Source organism: Microcebus murinus, chromosome 12 (genome assembly GCF_040939455.1).
Source record: "Microcebus murinus isolate Inina chromosome 12, M.murinus_Inina_mat1.0, whole genome shotgun sequence".
Taxonomy (NCBI): domain Eukaryota; kingdom Metazoa; phylum Chordata; class Mammalia; order Primates; family Cheirogaleidae; genus Microcebus; species Microcebus murinus.
In genome coordinates, this window is record NC_134115.1 from 32,415,699 (window position 1) to 32,432,296 (window position 16,598).

At 32.8% G+C, this 16,598-nt stretch overlaps 1 protein-coding gene and 1 long non-coding RNA gene across 6 annotated transcripts in view; one reads left to right on the forward strand and one right to left on the reverse strand.

The window, feature by feature from the left end:
* Positions 1–16,598, reverse strand: part of RFX3 (regulatory factor X3) — a 290,574-nt gene that overhangs the window by 78,539 nt on the left and 195,437 nt on the right. For 4 of the 5 annotated variants that reach the window (XM_012737587.3, XM_012737571.3, XM_076008666.1 and 1 more), the window contains one exon: positions 4,541–4,615. The exons of the other annotated variant lie outside the window; for it this stretch is intronic. In XM_012737587.3, the coding sequence (XP_012593041.1) occupies positions 4,541–4,615 (75 nt within the window). The remainder of the gene's footprint in view (positions 1–4,540; positions 4,616–16,598) is intronic. 5 annotated transcript variants of the gene reach the window in all.
* LOC105856124 (uncharacterized) lies at positions 10,309–13,596 on the forward strand. Its single transcript, XR_001146949.3, has 3 exons — positions 10,309–10,396; positions 12,150–12,266; positions 13,468–13,596. It is a non-coding gene; the product is annotated as an uncharacterized LOC105856124 (long non-coding RNA).

Genomic DNA, 16,598 nt, shown 5'->3' on the forward strand with positions numbered 1-16,598 from the left:
TAAGGGTGCAAACCAAGGTAATTGTATCTTTCAACCTTAACATTTAATCTATATTAATCAGGATAGATTAAAGAAGATCAACAGTTCCTATTTTTCCCAAAGGCAAATCCTGATTGGCAAATAAAAATAAATAAATACTGCATTGCCCAATTAACATCTAAATGTAACATTTGGCATTTTTCCCCAGATGGATTATTATCCATTAGGATTCATTTTAAATTCAGTTCACTGATGATATGCATTTTGACAGACCTTATTTCTGTAATAACTTATATTTACAATATAGTAAAGTCATGGGAAAGTGAGTAAAAAAACAAGGTTTTGCTTTAAGCTGAATATATTTCAGTTGCTAAAACCAGCAAAAATAATGAAAAACTATTTGCTATATTGTGAAAAGTATATAAAATAAATGCCTAAAGCTTTCTACATACTTTAAATGGGATTTTTAAAATGTACAACTTTAATAACATTATGTATAAATTGGGAACAATTAATTTAACATTTCTGAATTCAAATTCACAACCTAAACTATCCCAATTTGGACACAACATAACCATCAACTGTTAATTTATATTAATGACAATTGAAAAAGATTATAAAATAATGTCTATAATAAAGAGAATTAGATGTTCTAATTTAATTTAGGCAGACCATACATCATTTATCCACAGCATCTTCACATACAAAATACTTGAAATAAAAATATTTAAATACAAATTATTACCCTACTAGAATTCTGTAAAGCCAAATAGAAAGTACCATTCTACAATTCAAAGAGATGAATAATGTCACTCTTGGCTAGAACTTTTTAGAGGATTAGATTATTTGGAGAGAAAAAAAAGTTGTCTACTCTTAAACTAGAGGCTGCATATGGAAAAACGATAGAGTGCGCATATATTCTTTACTCAAATGGTATGCCAGGAGACCACCCTCTACCAACTATGTTTATACATACACCTACTAAAGCAAACTTGAAAATAAAGGAAACAATACAATACATGTAAGTCTCCAAATAAATGCACACATGACTGGCAAATGCATCCTAGAATAGTGAAGGCAAAATAAGGTCTGTTCCCTTCTATTGTTTCTTATGTTTATTCATTTACCAAATATTTAGTGAGCATCTACTATATACCAGGCATTGTTCTAGGCACCAGAGATGCATTGATAAACAAAACATAAAAATCCTTACTCTCTTGGAACTTTCACTTGTCAATAAATATTTACTTACTGCCTATGAAACGTTAGTACTGAAATAATTGCTGTCATGTTAATTCTCCTAAGAATACACTGAAAAATAGGATACAAAATTTAATATCCCATTCCAACTTCTAATGTATGGAAAGAGAGTTGAAAAGTAGAGCAATCAAGCTGAATTCTACTCAGAAGGGATTATTTACTTGATTTGACCCTAATACACTTTTTTAAAATTATTGTGAATAACCAAATTTATAAAGAGAAAGTAGGAAATCCTTTCTATTCCACATGTCAAAATAGAATGAAAATTGACTTTCAGCTCAAAAGTCATGATTAACACAACCTCTTTAGAAACAAATAAATACGGGATATAAATTATTGATAATTTCTTCTAATCTTTTTGCCTAATAAAATTGATCCTTTAGAGAAATTAATAAATCAGAGCACTAATCATCATAAAGTTGAATTCATATCCACCTCAAAGAATCCCACAAACCTCAAATACTTCTATCTTACACCATATACAGTGAGAGAGAAACATAATTTATAGTTTATTGGCATCTAAAATATTAAGAGCAAATCATTTTTAAAAAGTCTCTCTACCAAAAAATTTCTGCACAGGATTTAAAATACTTTTAGCAAATAGTTATCAACTAGAATGCATGCAATAGCTAATTCCAGTTAGCTATTCTAGTTTCAATAAATCTAATGAAAATTCGGAGCATTGTTGACTTTCCAAGGAGGACAAAAAGACAATAGGATCTTTTTCTATGTTTGAGGAGAAAGTAACTTCACCAACTAGTCAGGAGAAGCACTAATCCTTTCTCCACTGTTAAAAACCATCTGTAGAATCCTTTGTATGTCTAAAGATTTCACTACAAATGTGTTTTTGAATAAATTTCCTTATACCTAAAAGGGATAATAAAAATACATCAGCATAGAGAAAGATTATCACTGCATTAGCAATATTTGCACCCACTATTTCTACATCCTGAAGTGCCTCTGGCAGTTGTTACTAATATGGAAGATTTGCTACAGTATGTTATAAAATATATGAAGCCAGAGAGTAATAACATGTCTGTTATTTATGTGGCATAGTTCACACCTTCATTAACATTAAATATTACCTCATGAATTCTGCAAGAGAAAAATAATTTATTAAAAATCCTCACATAGTTGAAAAGATTCAAACAAATCAACAAATAATTTTTAAAAATATAAAACATTCTATATTACTCTTCTACCTACATTATTATTCACAAAAATACTAATTAAGATGAGTAATTGAAGTTCAAGTTAAAAGTAAACATATTTTCTTAATTTATATATCTTAAATAAAAATGAACTGTGACTTGAATATCAAAGTACAACTTAGAAGTCTGAAAGTTGAAAAAGAGTGACTGGAAACTCTAGTTTGTCTTTTATTCTTAGTCCCTGTACATTTCTGACTAAAAGTGAGGGACATTTTCACTTGCCATTTCCAAAACATAAAGACCAGTTAATCGTCATCCCCACCCAACACACACAGCCTCGTGGTGTATATTAATAGTAAATCAGTTTTTTTTTTTTTTTTTTTTGAGACAGAGTCTCACTTTGTTGTCCAGGCTAGAGTGAGTGCCGTGGCGTCAGCCTAGCTCACAGCAACCTCAAACTCCTGGGCTTGAGTGATCCTTCTGCCTCAGCCCCCCGAGTAGCTGGGACTACAGGCATGCGCCACCATGCCCGGCTAATTTTTTATATATATATCAGTTGGCCAATTAATTTCTTTCTATTTATAGTAGAGACGGGGTCTCGCTCTTGCTCAGGCTGGTTTTGAACTCCTGACCTCGAGCAATCCGCCCGCCTCGGCCTCCCAAGAGCTAGGATTACAGGCGTGAGCCACAGCGCCCAGCCAGTAAATCAGTTTTTAACACAATCACAGACTCATTCCCAATACGGTAGGAATATACTTATGAAACATATAAAAAGAGTGACATACCAAATATAAATTTTCAAAAAAGGGAAAAATCATATTTTTAAAACTATTTCAGAAATAAGGGCCAAAATATATGCTACTATAGGTTTTTATAAATAATTTTTACCAAAATTATAGGCATTCTCTAATATGGCTAACTGGTTTTTGTTTTTGCCATGATACTTTCCTTTGAAAAAGAAACAAGGCAAAATACTCCATCTAAAAACAAATGTGTAAGAACAAAAGGAGGTATTGAGGTATTTAATTTGTGTTATTTTATAATACAAAATTTAAATGCTTCAAAAGTCAAATATTTTAAAAGAATAGTGAAAACATTTTCTAAGAGGTAAAGGCTTTAGGTTAATTGAAAGAAATAATGAGTACTTCATTTGGGTGATCTGATCTTGGACTTTTCAGTTACAAAATATGGGAAAGAATTAAGAAATCATGATGATTTTATCCCTAAATTTAAGAACACACTGTCAATTGCTAGGAAAAACTCTAATTTTTACTAAAATGTCACTAATATTAATTTAGCAGAAGGTCTATCTAAAGTAGATTTAAGTTACAGGTCTATTTACTTTTTTCCATATATTCAGAAATCATCATAATAAGGAAATTTTTAATCAGCATTTCCAGTGGTTCCCCAAATTTGAACAGTTGATGAAAATGTTTATAAGTTCACAAAACTGTAATCATTCTTTTTACACTTACCAGTATCATAGTGATGCATCTGATAACAGTGAAAAACTTCATGAAATAGCAATGGTAACTCTGTTTTATCTCTATTATTAGCAATTTATGTGTTATCTACAGCTTTACTTTTTCTTTTGGCCCACTTTTATTTCTCTTTAGGTCTTAGGATCTGAGCTCATCTATAAGGCTGATTACTGTCCATTTTATACAAATCGTTTTCAAACAGTTTATCATTGTGTTGGACATTAATCATCTTTTTCCATATATATCTTTTAATATATCTTAAAATATATTACTGGTCACACAAGTAGACAAAACTGTTTATCTCAGACATAGAGATGCAGAGTACAAGTATTTGCTTCACAATAAATATCAAACTAGAATATTTTAAATATTTAATTTCCCATTAGTTACTTTTTACAAAAATGGCAGCTTATTACTTATTAACTTGAAAATATTATATCTGTACCAAAAACAGTATGGAAACCTAATAAAGCATTACACTTGTGGCTCTATTTTTCAGATATTCCACTGTACAAAATAGCCATTAAATGATACAGAGATCATAAGGGACTGAGAAAGGAAGGTTAAGAAGCAAAATAAATAAGTAAATAAATAAAACAAGCATTTAGAGGCAAGCAACACATGCAGAACAAGCAAGAGATTAGTGTACATGAAGAAGAGGCAACTTACATGGCTGTTGAGAAGAGAGCTTCTGTGAGTGGATAGACCGTCAGACTTTTGCAGCGTCTCAATCGCCATTTCAATCTGATAATAGATGTCATTAAAAAAAGGGCTCAAGACAAGATAGTAATAAAAGGCTGACCAGAGAATTTTTGATAGACTCTTTAAAGCTCAATTTCTTCTTCAATGGTGGCTAATGAATAGCTATCACTAAATGTGTTTTCACCCCTTCTTCCCCCCACCCCCAGAGAGAAGAAAATAAAAATATGCACACTAATAATAAGCCCAATCACAAAGGTAAACCTTTTTGAACATTCTGCAATTATAATCAGAATGGAAATTTGAGGAGCAGGAACCCTGGTGGATTTTTCTAGTTATGAAAAAACATTCTTGACTTTCACAGTTCAAGATGTGGGATAGTAACCTGGCTCTTTGTAAATAGTCTCCCACCTAAAGAGTATTTAATATTTGTTCTGTTAGGTCGTGAAGGAAAAATCATACTACCGATTCTGAGTTTAATATGTATTAGTATTTTAATGTAAATGTACAAAGATTCCTTCATTAATGTTCAAAAGCTACTTAATCTATATATCCCTCTCTTAAAATTTGGAAATGGGGGGTCATTAGTATGAACAAACTTTATGATCTAATCACAGTGCCTATATTTTTGGATGTGGTGGTGAGGCAAAGATATTAGAAATGACAGCAGAAATGGAATGTAGAAGAGAAAATAATTCAGAGCCAACAGAGAAAAGGGACAATCACAGAAATAGATTTATTCCACGTAATCTCAGCATACCATAAGCAATCGCATAACCTTAATTAAGTAGCAGGTGCCGATGATAAATGTCATTCACTCTTAATAACCTCATATTTCAAGTTATCTATCTTTCCACCCCTGGTATTATTACATGTTCTGTTAAAAAACGGGTACTAAACACCCTGTAATTATATACTGGGTTATATTAGTAATATCAACTAATATTACACAATTTAAGAGAGGAAATTGATCTCATTCTTTTTATTTTAACAATCTGATCACATTAAAATTTAGTATAAGCAGTTATAAAAATATTTAAGGCTTTAAAACATAGTTAACTTTCTCACACTTCACACTGGCTATACAAATTGATGATGCCTTGAAATTTTAACATACTTCCCCCTTCCTAAACAAAAATGATAGACAGTAATATCCTTAGCAAAGTCTTTTAATTTTCTATCAAATTTACAATTTCTTTGTAGTAGAACACTTTATACACAGAATGTTCACTATCAATTATATCAACATTAAATCTAATTTTCTTCTAAACAACTTGGAAATTAATAGCTTTAATTTTATTTCATATTATTTTCCCAAGCTGCTGGTTCTTCCTTGGAGTTAATAAAATGTAATACTGAGAAGAATATGTTAGGTTAAGAAATTATAGAAAAAATATTCTTTGAAAAGATATTAAATTAAATCATAAGAAGACATAATATAATTTATTCGATTGTTAACTTTTTCAGATCACAAAATTAAGTAAACCAGCTTCTAAAACATTCTCTCTGCCAGAGGGATGTTAATGCATTTTATCATTACACTTGAAAATAAACCGAAGAAAGTGATATTGCACAAGTGAGAAAAGATACATTAGAGAAAGAATAATGTACATGTAATGACTAAACAAACATTTTTCCAAAATGTTAAACTGTGAAAGTATAAAGGACTTCATATTATATCTTTTAAAAGAGAAGCAATAAGTGCTATTGTTTTCAAAGAGAAAACATAGATTAGAAAATTGCTGAAAATATTCATGTGACTATAAATCACTTCTAGGAAGAATTTGCTCAAAACCCTAATTTGCTAAAATGCTTACATTTTCTTTAAAGTTTGAGCATGGAGAATTTGAGGTAACACTTCAGTCTATTAAATAAAAATAAAATGGCCCATAACTTATGATATTAGAGGTTTAAATAAAAGGTAAAAATTATAAGAAATATAATCACTGAGCAACACTGATGAAGTCCATACTCTGGATTTATTAGGAAGCAATTTTAAGTCAGAAAAACACTTCAGCACCTTTTTTCTGGGAAAAAAGTTGGAGATCTGCTTCTATCACTAACATTGCTACTTTTCAATAGAAATCTGAGTGGACCTAGATTTCCAGACAATTCCCTAGAAGGCCAGGTTGTTAGGAACAGCCTTCAAATTTCTGGTCAGTTTTTGAAGAGCTTTGGAAAACAGCAAGAAAGGAGCAAGAAGATATATGTTGGTCAAATTGGACTCCCTAGTGATGGACATACTGCCTTTCTAGAATGCCTTGGACCTTCAGAATTTTGGTTCTTCTTTATATCATTTTGTAATATAAATAATAAATAAACTATTTCTTTTAGCTTTAGTAATCTTCTGCCTAACTGACTCAGGCCTGTGCTGAATTTGTGGACACCAGGGAACAGAAAGGAGAAAACATGGAATGACAGGACAATCAAGAAATAAACACTGAGTTTTTCTATAAGGAAGACAAACAGTTTCAGAGCATATATGTTGGAGCCTACTTGGAAACGTACAGGCTTCCAAATACCTATAAATTCTTTGAGGCTTATTAATCAATCCAAAGGAATATACAGAAGATTTAGTTACCATCTCACTGATTACAACTTCTGAGAAGCATACAAAAAACTCAATATGTATTTAGCATATTCATTAAAAAACAAAACCACAACTTTGAAGGGAATTCTAATCTCATGAAAGGATGATAGACCTAATTACATTTCTTTAATCCCATGGCAGATTAAAATTACATTTTTAAAAGGATGGGTTTTATTTATTATATAGCTACTGTATACTTATCATATATAGGGAAGTGCGCAGGAAACTATAGCTAAAAAAACTTCAAATGTTATAATTTACTAAGAGAGACTAGGGTATGTAGTCATATTATACATTATGAACAATGCATAATTATACAAACAAAGCTATAAGAGAAACAAAAATAAAAGCATAGTTGAGAAAGGTATTAGAAAATGTAAACAGTATTCTTTAACTTTTAGAAGAGTCTTGGTCACCTTCTGAGGATGTATGAAAACTGCAAAGCCTCTACTTTAAAAAAACTTATTTAAGAACACCTACAAAATTTGCATTCACTTTCTCAGAGTTCCTCAAATTCAGAACCCATGCTTTAAAAAGATGTAAGGGTCTCAGTGGGTAAAAGTGAGGGAAAGAAAGGGTATTCTAGGCAGGAAAAATAGGCTCAATAAAGCCAAGAGGAATGAAAACACAGGGTGTGTCCATATTTGGGACAAGGAATCTAGGTTGTAGGGTATGGTATATAGGTGTGGTCTTAAGAAAGGCTGAAAAAAATAGGTTGGAATTAGATATTGGTATGTGGAAGTCAAGGAAAAAGCAAGGTCATCAAGGTTATGAGGGAAGTATATGGATGTTGAAAAATCCTGGTTTTCAGATAAGACCAGGAGATGGGTTTTGCTAATTATAATGGACAGCACTAGTCATAAGGTTAAAATAGGTAAGGGATGAAGTGTGCTCAATAAATGTTTTTGGGTTGAACAGAAGTTGTCAGGAACAAGTGTATGAAGAAGAGATTATCATCTACGGGAATATATTATGACAACAGAGGGAAAGTGAGGGTGAAAGAGAGGTTAGAGGAATAATATAAAAATGGGAAAGAAGAGTAATAATGAAGGAACATTTTGATATCATAAAATTATGGAAGATTAATTAGTGTTATTATTCCAAAGGAATTATTGATATATATAAGGAGGGGTTGGATAGAGGAACAGAGGACTGAAGTGCAAATAAGCTAATAAAATGTTAGTGAATGAGGATAAATTTCTACCAGGCTCATTAAGAACAAAATTAATTTGTTAACTTTTCCATTACAGTAGATTAGTTATTTGAGAAAATATTTGTTCAACCTTCTGGAATTTGACCAATCTCAAGAAAAAGATGGTACATTTCAGTATTTGACACCTGAAACACTGAGACAGAAGTGAACTGGTAAGATCATATGCCACCAATTTACTGTAGATCATTTAAAAAATTAAATTCATTCCTTAGGAAAAACTTATAAATTCTCTTAGGTAGTAATATACTTAGCCCTAAATGATATTCCACCACAATAACTGTAACCGTCATGCAGGAAATGATGATCAGGTAAGACAGATGGAAAATTTTCTTAAAAGTAGGCTCATTGATCCAAAAGATTATTGGCCCAAATGTTCAACATGATTTTGTCATATATCAACTGAGGAAATGTTCCTAACCTTATCAAAGATATTATATCACTGTAGCTTCATACAATGTAAGTGATTAAATAGTTAGATTATCAAGTAGCTAGAATTTAAAAGTGATTCAAATTTATCATTGCTTGACTAATTGGTAGAAGAGACACAATGGGTCTGTTCATTTACAAAGGACTGTGTGTGTGTGTGTGTGTGTGTGTGTGTGTGTGTGTGTGTGTGTGTATACAGTCTAAGTGATTAAAGGCAACCAGAATGAATTAAATAATTAAATATTACTAGAATATAGAGGAAGGGAGAGAAGGGAGAATTACTTCCTACTGTTACAATTAGACAAACCATGCGTAAGGCTGTTCTTTAGTAGAGAACTGACAAATTATGCCTAGCATTTTGATAGGGGCAGGTTAGTGAACATTTAGGCAGAGCAAACAAAATACGACACTACAATGTAAGTCTCAGGAAGGGTAGAATTGGCTAAAGAGTAAGGTTCCTTTAGGCATAGGTAAATTAAGTTGGACAGACTACAATTTCTTGGCAAGGATCTTTAATTAAATAGGATGTGAGCAATTGTTGAAAAGTCTTGAGAAAGGGAATTAATCTGATGTGGCAGCACTCTATGTATTAATTTGGGATATAGTGTAGGACGGGAGGGAGCTAGACAGGAAAACCAATTTGGAAACTATGGTAATTGTCTATGAAAGCTTGGTAGTAAGGCAGCAGTGAGAATGAAAAGGTAGAATACAAACATAGTTTTGAATTACAGATCTAAAGCGGGGAGTTTAAGGCAGAAAGCTTGGTAGTGCCTTATTTTTACTTGAAATAAACACAACGGCCTTTATTTCATCACTGTGTGATTAGAATGTTTCAAACACACATATCAAACACATTGGCATAAATAGATTCTAAAATGTTTTCCTGTTCATTTCTCTGCTGCATAATCTTTATTCTAAAAATACTGATCATTTTGTTATTGAAATTTCAACTCTAGTGCAAAGTATTGTAATCAGATTAACAAGAGGCCTGTGACAACCTAAAAGTCAGACTAATGCCAGGTCTCAATGATGTCTCTCTTCTTGAGTGTTGCTCCTTTTTCTCTACATATCTTTTCCTTTCTCTTATATTCTCTTTTCACTTTTCTAAATGTCTTTTCTTTTTTTACTTAATGATATGGAGCCAAATATTTTTTATGACTAAAATAATCTTTTATTTTTTTCAATTAAAAAGTGGGCATGGTAAACATTTTCTATTTTTTACTTAAACTAATGAAGCTTTAGACTATGAAAATATGCTTGCTTATTTTTTTAAAAAATCAATAGTCTGTACTAAGATATAGTGATCGGTTGTATCTACTAAACAATCATCTTGGGATTGAGTCACCAATAGTGTACACATCCTCCCCATGATTATCTAATGCCAGGATATAAGGCACTTGGGAGTCAAGACTAGTTCATGATAGTCCTGGACTGTTGCCTCATAATCAGATAAGAAGCTATGGCAACTCCTCTGAGATCAAATGGTGGGGTGCTTCATTTGAGATGAGATATTCAGTCTGGAAAGACAGGCTTACAAAGCATTAAGTGAGATCATTAACATAGGTGGGATGTAGAAACTACCCACGTGAAATAGCAGGTAAGAGTCTGATATCCATTCCAGCCTCTATCGGTACATGACTTCTTAGAAAAACTAGATTCTTTTCTGGAAGATAACAGAAGACCCTTGGCAATATATTTGGGATTATTTAAAATTCTCCAGATTGACTATCTAGAAGACGATTCCCAGGAGAACAGAAATCTTCTCTATATCGGTTAACACCCAGTAATGGGGACCAATTGTCTAGTACTATTGGAAGCCACAAAGATCTTCAGAAAATGGAGAGGAGGATTCTGTACTGCATTTAGACAGGCTGTTGAAACAGTGGAGGAGCAGCTGGCCTCTAGGGAAGAAAAGTGATAAAGATGGATAAAACATTTCCCAGCCTTAGGAATTATATGAGGTCTCAAAGCTTCAAATGTGATCCTGACAGAATGCCTGCAAAGGTTGAAGAGTCAAAGGTCAGGTGGAGAAAATGTGGAGAATTCACTATATTTAATATGCCGAATTCCTGACCATACATTACCAGGAAGATCAAAAGACCTCTTTGCAATGTGTCATATGACAAGGTGCTATGGAGCATAATTAGAAAAATCAGCCTGGTCAGAGTATCTTGCTGAGAGAGTGGTTCACAATGAAGGTTATTCAGAGAAAATTAGAGTTCATTAGAGAGTACAAGAACCCACCTCTTATGACTTTTGCTACAAATAACTTAAAATGGGTGAAGAAAGAGACCAAGGTAATCTATGAGAAAATAATATTTGGATTGGGGTACCAGGTAGGAATTGGAGAATTAAAGTAAATCCAGAAGTGATTAGCTCTTCCAACCAAACACCGAATTCTGAAAAGACAAAATCCCAGGGATAGTATATAAGTGGGTTGCCCTCATCTGAGTAGAAGGATCTCCATACTAAGTCTGAAGTGCCAGAGACTATACCAATTAATTTGCTTCTGGGGTACAAAGTAGCATGATCACAAATGTGATAAAAATATGATCCCATGGCAACAAGCAGACCTTAAGTCTTACGGGGTAGATTCAAGAAAAAAAATGCAATGACTCTGTAAGGCAGAGTACATCATTTCTTTTTAGTACACCAAGAATGCACATTTTATGGCAGACTATAGTAATGAAGGTAATCTTCCAGAGCTTCTTAGGAATTAGAATTAGAAATTCAGAAAAGGCAAAGGAGATGTTATATTTCACATCCAGGAGGGAAAAAATAAAGCTCAACGGTGCTCCTACAAAGATATAGCAACCCTTCTAAGAAGAACCTATAAGGGCCAGGGCACCTATTACCTGACAGGGGACAGAGATATAGTGTGATAAACATGTGGCTTAAAACTCAGGCTGAAAACTGTTTTCCAGTCACTAAAATGCTAACGTTACCTATTGCTGGAATTAAAGACAGGTAGATAGTCTCTAGGCACCCAGACCTACCTTGAGGTTTATACAATATCCAACCAAGAATCAGTGTCCCAAAAGGAACCTCAGAGAAAAGTCCTACCTGAGCCCCCAGAAAAAGAAGATGGTGGGGAGACAAGGAGTCAAATGAGGTCTGGATGGTCAGTGAACACTATCCTTGTGTTCTCTTTTGTTATGCTCAAAGAAGGGATCAATATTGTGCTTTTTTCTAAGGCAGTGCATATTTTTAAAGAGAAAAATATAAGAGAAAAAAAAGTTTTCCTATTATTAATATTTATCATTCTCACTGTTATTTACAATTTCTCATTTCCTTCTAATGAAAGAGAACCCTTCTAATGGTATGTCCCTTTGTTTTGCAATTTCTACCAGGCTTACTTGCTCATTGAAGGGCTGAGAGATTCAGAGGAGACCAGAACAATCCTAGATCTGGAAAGAATGGAGGTGAATGATCACTGGCAGAAAGAAAGGACAGACTGGGAGAACAAGGTGATGCAAAGAGGCTTTGTGCGACCGTGTTTCGGAGAGTGTGATGCTAACCAGGGCTGGGGAACCTGTGGCTCTGCGGCCACATGCGGCCTTCTGGATCCTCCAGTGTGGCCTCTTAACTGAATCCAAATTTTACAGAACAAATCCTTTAAAAATACACCATCAGTGCTTTCCCCTACAAAATCTTCAGTAAAATCTGTGCCATTCACAGGTAATTCTCATACCAGTTAATCAAGACTGGTTGGAGCACAGGGTTTATTTAGGGGCACTTGATAACTCCAAAAAGGTAAACCACGGTTTGAAATGCAGGAAAAGGAGGTGCTGCTGAGTCTTTTGTATGATTTACATGGGGCAACAAGAGGCTTTCCTGGACATGTGGTTTATATACACATTTATGTACATCTGTGCAATGTTCCTAATAGAATATCATATACATGGATAATTAGGATTCTCTCTTAATGTAAATATCGACCTTTCATTCCACTAATGCTAATAAGACAGAAAGAAAAAGAACAATTATATCATCTTATTTATTATCTTTATAGGTCAAAGCATGTTCTCCTGACTCCAAAATGGAATTTTAATCTTTTTTTTAAAGACTAAAGGTCAAGATTGATATATTCAAGTACCATTATAATTAAAATTGGTAGAAACTATTTCTTTTCTAGAACTGTTAGTGATTTGAAAATAGAATACTTAATACTTTGTGATTTAGAAAGCCTTTTACATTAATTCTTATTTGATCTTCACAGTACCTTTGTAAACTAGGAAAGCCAAGGAATATTATCTCCTATTCACAGATTAGAAAACTGAGGCTCCCTGGGATTGAGGAGCTTTTTTGAGAGTATTAAGTATTAATATCAACTATGATATTGAAATCCAAGGTTTATCACTATAAGTTCAACATCATTTTCATTACATACAAATGTAACATGAATATAAATAAAGTTGAAACATCTCAAATTGTTGTAATGAAACTACCTTCTGAGGAGTGGCTTTTAAAATCAAAATTTGCTAAATGATTTACTGTTAACAAGATTTACTCTCTAATAGAAAATAATTTAAATAAGATTGATAAGTATTACTTGAAAATGATTTTAAATGATCAAGTTACAAGGCAACAAAAAGTTTTGACTGAATAGTAAAATTTTAGTCATAAAAATTGTTATCCTAACATGATTGCATTTTCTTGCCAATACAGGTTAGTGTTTTAACCTCATCAGTGAGTAGCTTCTCAGAAAAATAGCATTTCTGTTTCATCATGGAAAAAAAACCCAGTGAATTCTTTAGAAAAACCCAATCAAGAGGATAAACTTCTTATGATCAGAAATTTCCTTCTGAGTAATTTCTCTTCTGAACTCTAGTACTTTAAATTTTGTTTGCATCTGAGATCAGGTAAGAAAGAAACATTTCTACTTGGAGACTTGTGTTCAGAAAAGGTATCTATGATGGCTGATATCATCACTTAGCCACTGCTCATTCACCTGTTTGAAATGACAGCCTCCTGGTGTTGTATAGTGAGAGGGATTTCTTACAGGAAGCATTGCAACCAGGAATAACAAAGGAAAGAACATTTTCACTTTGTATTTAATGTATATAATCACTAAAACTGAGGTTTTCCAAAATGTGGTCTTAGAATAGCCATATCAGAATCATTTAGGTATTTGTTAGAAATGCCCAAACAAAACCAAACCCAACAGTGGAATCTCTCTCACATGTATATTGCTAATGCTTTGATCTCCTCTTCAATTTGCTCAAAGCAGTGCTTTTCAGAATGGTAAGGTACAATCAATTAGTGAGTTATAAAATCAATTATGTAGGTCCTTACCAGCATTTCTAAAAAGTTAAAAAATCGAATAGAGTAGAAAATAATCAGAGTTCACTGCACACAGCATGGCTAAGTATCCCTTCATGGAACTTTGGTTTCAGTCATGTTTATGTGTACATGTACATACACAGTCATATATGTGTGTATGTAGATGTACACCTGTGAATGTATTTCTCATTTTAGGTTGTGGATTTAAAATTTTGAATACCTGCACTAAGCAGTTAAATCAGTATCAGTTCCCTTCTATTCAATGAATACCTTCTTCTAAGGATTCTACAGAGTATGTCTGGAAACCAGGAGGCTTGGCAAATGCACATAGAAACACCAACAATCAAGCTATGGCTCTAGCTATGATAATGTTCTTTAAGTTCTATATGTAAGTGCTATAGAAATTGATATGTATCTAATATATGATATGATATATATGATTGATATGTATCAATCTAATAAATGATTGATATGTATCTAATATATACATTACTTTCACAGCAATGCTGAAAGAAGCTTAACTGTGAGAGATTCAGAACAGCCTGTACTTTCAATCGTTAAAATTTTTCTAAGATAACCAGAAAACACACCTAGCCAACTTTTCTTTTCATGTCCTCTTGGACCAGAAAAGTAGCTAAAGACAAAATCTTGATTTTACATACTAAGTAGGCATTTAGAGAAAAGAAGTTTTAGGTCGTACAAATGTTCAATTATAGGAAATATTTTCACTGATAATCTAGTCACTGATAATTTTATGACACATAGAGAAAAATCTAATTATTATGCTTTCGACCTGAAGTTTTGGCAATTTTGTACCACCTCAAATTATTGTGAGCATTTTGGTAGGAAAAAACCATTTGGATAAAACCCTGTATAAACTGAATGTGTTCTGAAAACATTTGGTTTGTTTAAATTGGATGGTGGGCTGAAATTAAGACTATCTTCTTGGACTTTCTTTGATTATTCTGAGACATCAATTGCAGAATCACTTGGGGGCTAGAATTACCCTTCAGGAATATGCTGGGTTAGAATTAAATACTAGGATTCAAACTCAAACTTACATTTTCAAAAGGTCCCTGCCTTTTGCAATTTATTCTGAGTGCTAGAACATTTTCACGTTGTAATTGGTCTATATAGCTACTTTGGTTTTCTCAAAGTGTGGCCCTCAACAGGCATTTTCAGTAATACCTGGGTGCTTGTTAGAAATGCAAATTTTGGGGCCCTTGCCCACACTGACTGAATCAAAAGCCTTAAAGGTGAGATCCAGTGATGTGCTCCAGAAGATGCACACTCAAGTTTGAGGACCACTGCAATAAAACATGATCAAAATCTTATTTCTTTACCAGAGTCTGACTGCAATTACTACTTAGGGGAGTACAAGTAGGTAGGTAATGGGTGGGTATGGCTACAATGGTGCCATAAGTCTATTTAAAGGGTGATTTCACAGTTTAAGTTTTATTTGGATTTGTGCTTCTCTTTCACTCTCTTGCTACCCAACCCTATCCAACCTTTAGGCTATTTGAACTTATATTAGTAATATTATTAGAAGATAAGCATGATTTTGGTGAATCTACAATTAATTAATTTATAACAAATTAACATGTGTGATTTAAAAAATAATGTAGTAAGAAATGTTGAAACTAACCACTTAAAAGTCTGCAGGCTATTTGCAGATTTCCATTTTTTGCCTAGGATGATTAGGTACCTTTCAGTGCTGGAATTAGCTCCATTGGCCCATATCATAAACCTTTATGTTCATAGAAGCACAGTGCCTGGTCAATAGTGATTGCTCAATAAGCGTTTGAGAGAGTGACTAAAGAAAATAATCCAGACTGTAAACACATGAATACAAATACAACACATTCACTTTTTTATTACAAAATACTGAATAATAAGAATGGCTCTAAGAATTTCAATTAAATTTAATGTCAGTTTTCACTGTCTAAACTTTCAACATTCTAATAAAGGAGGGCTTTATATGAAACCTAGGATCAAGATTTAATTTGAATCCTGACACCTCATAGATAAACTGGGCACATAAGGAAGCGGTTGACCTACATGCATTTGGGGACTATGACCAAATAGATATATTTTATAATCATTAAGAGATTGCTAGAGATTGCTGAAAATAACAAATTATATTTTTGAATGAATAATATATTCATACACCTCCCACCATTTTTTCTTCATGCATCTTTCTAAAGATATTTTTGTGCTTACATAAGAATACACAAATGTATGTTTCTATTTACAAACACACACAACTACCCCTTGCTTTTGAACTTAAAAAATGTTTTAGAGCTCTTTCCACATCAGTATCTATATCTATCTATATGCTACTTCACTCTATTTAAAGGCTATATAAAATTCCACCAAATGCACTAAAATGAATTTAACTATTTCTCTGCTGATGTATAAAAAGGCATTTTCCAATCTTTTTCTATTACAAATAACTCTACAAGGAATATAGTTGTCTATGCAACATTTCCTATATATAAAAGCATCATCAGTAGGAT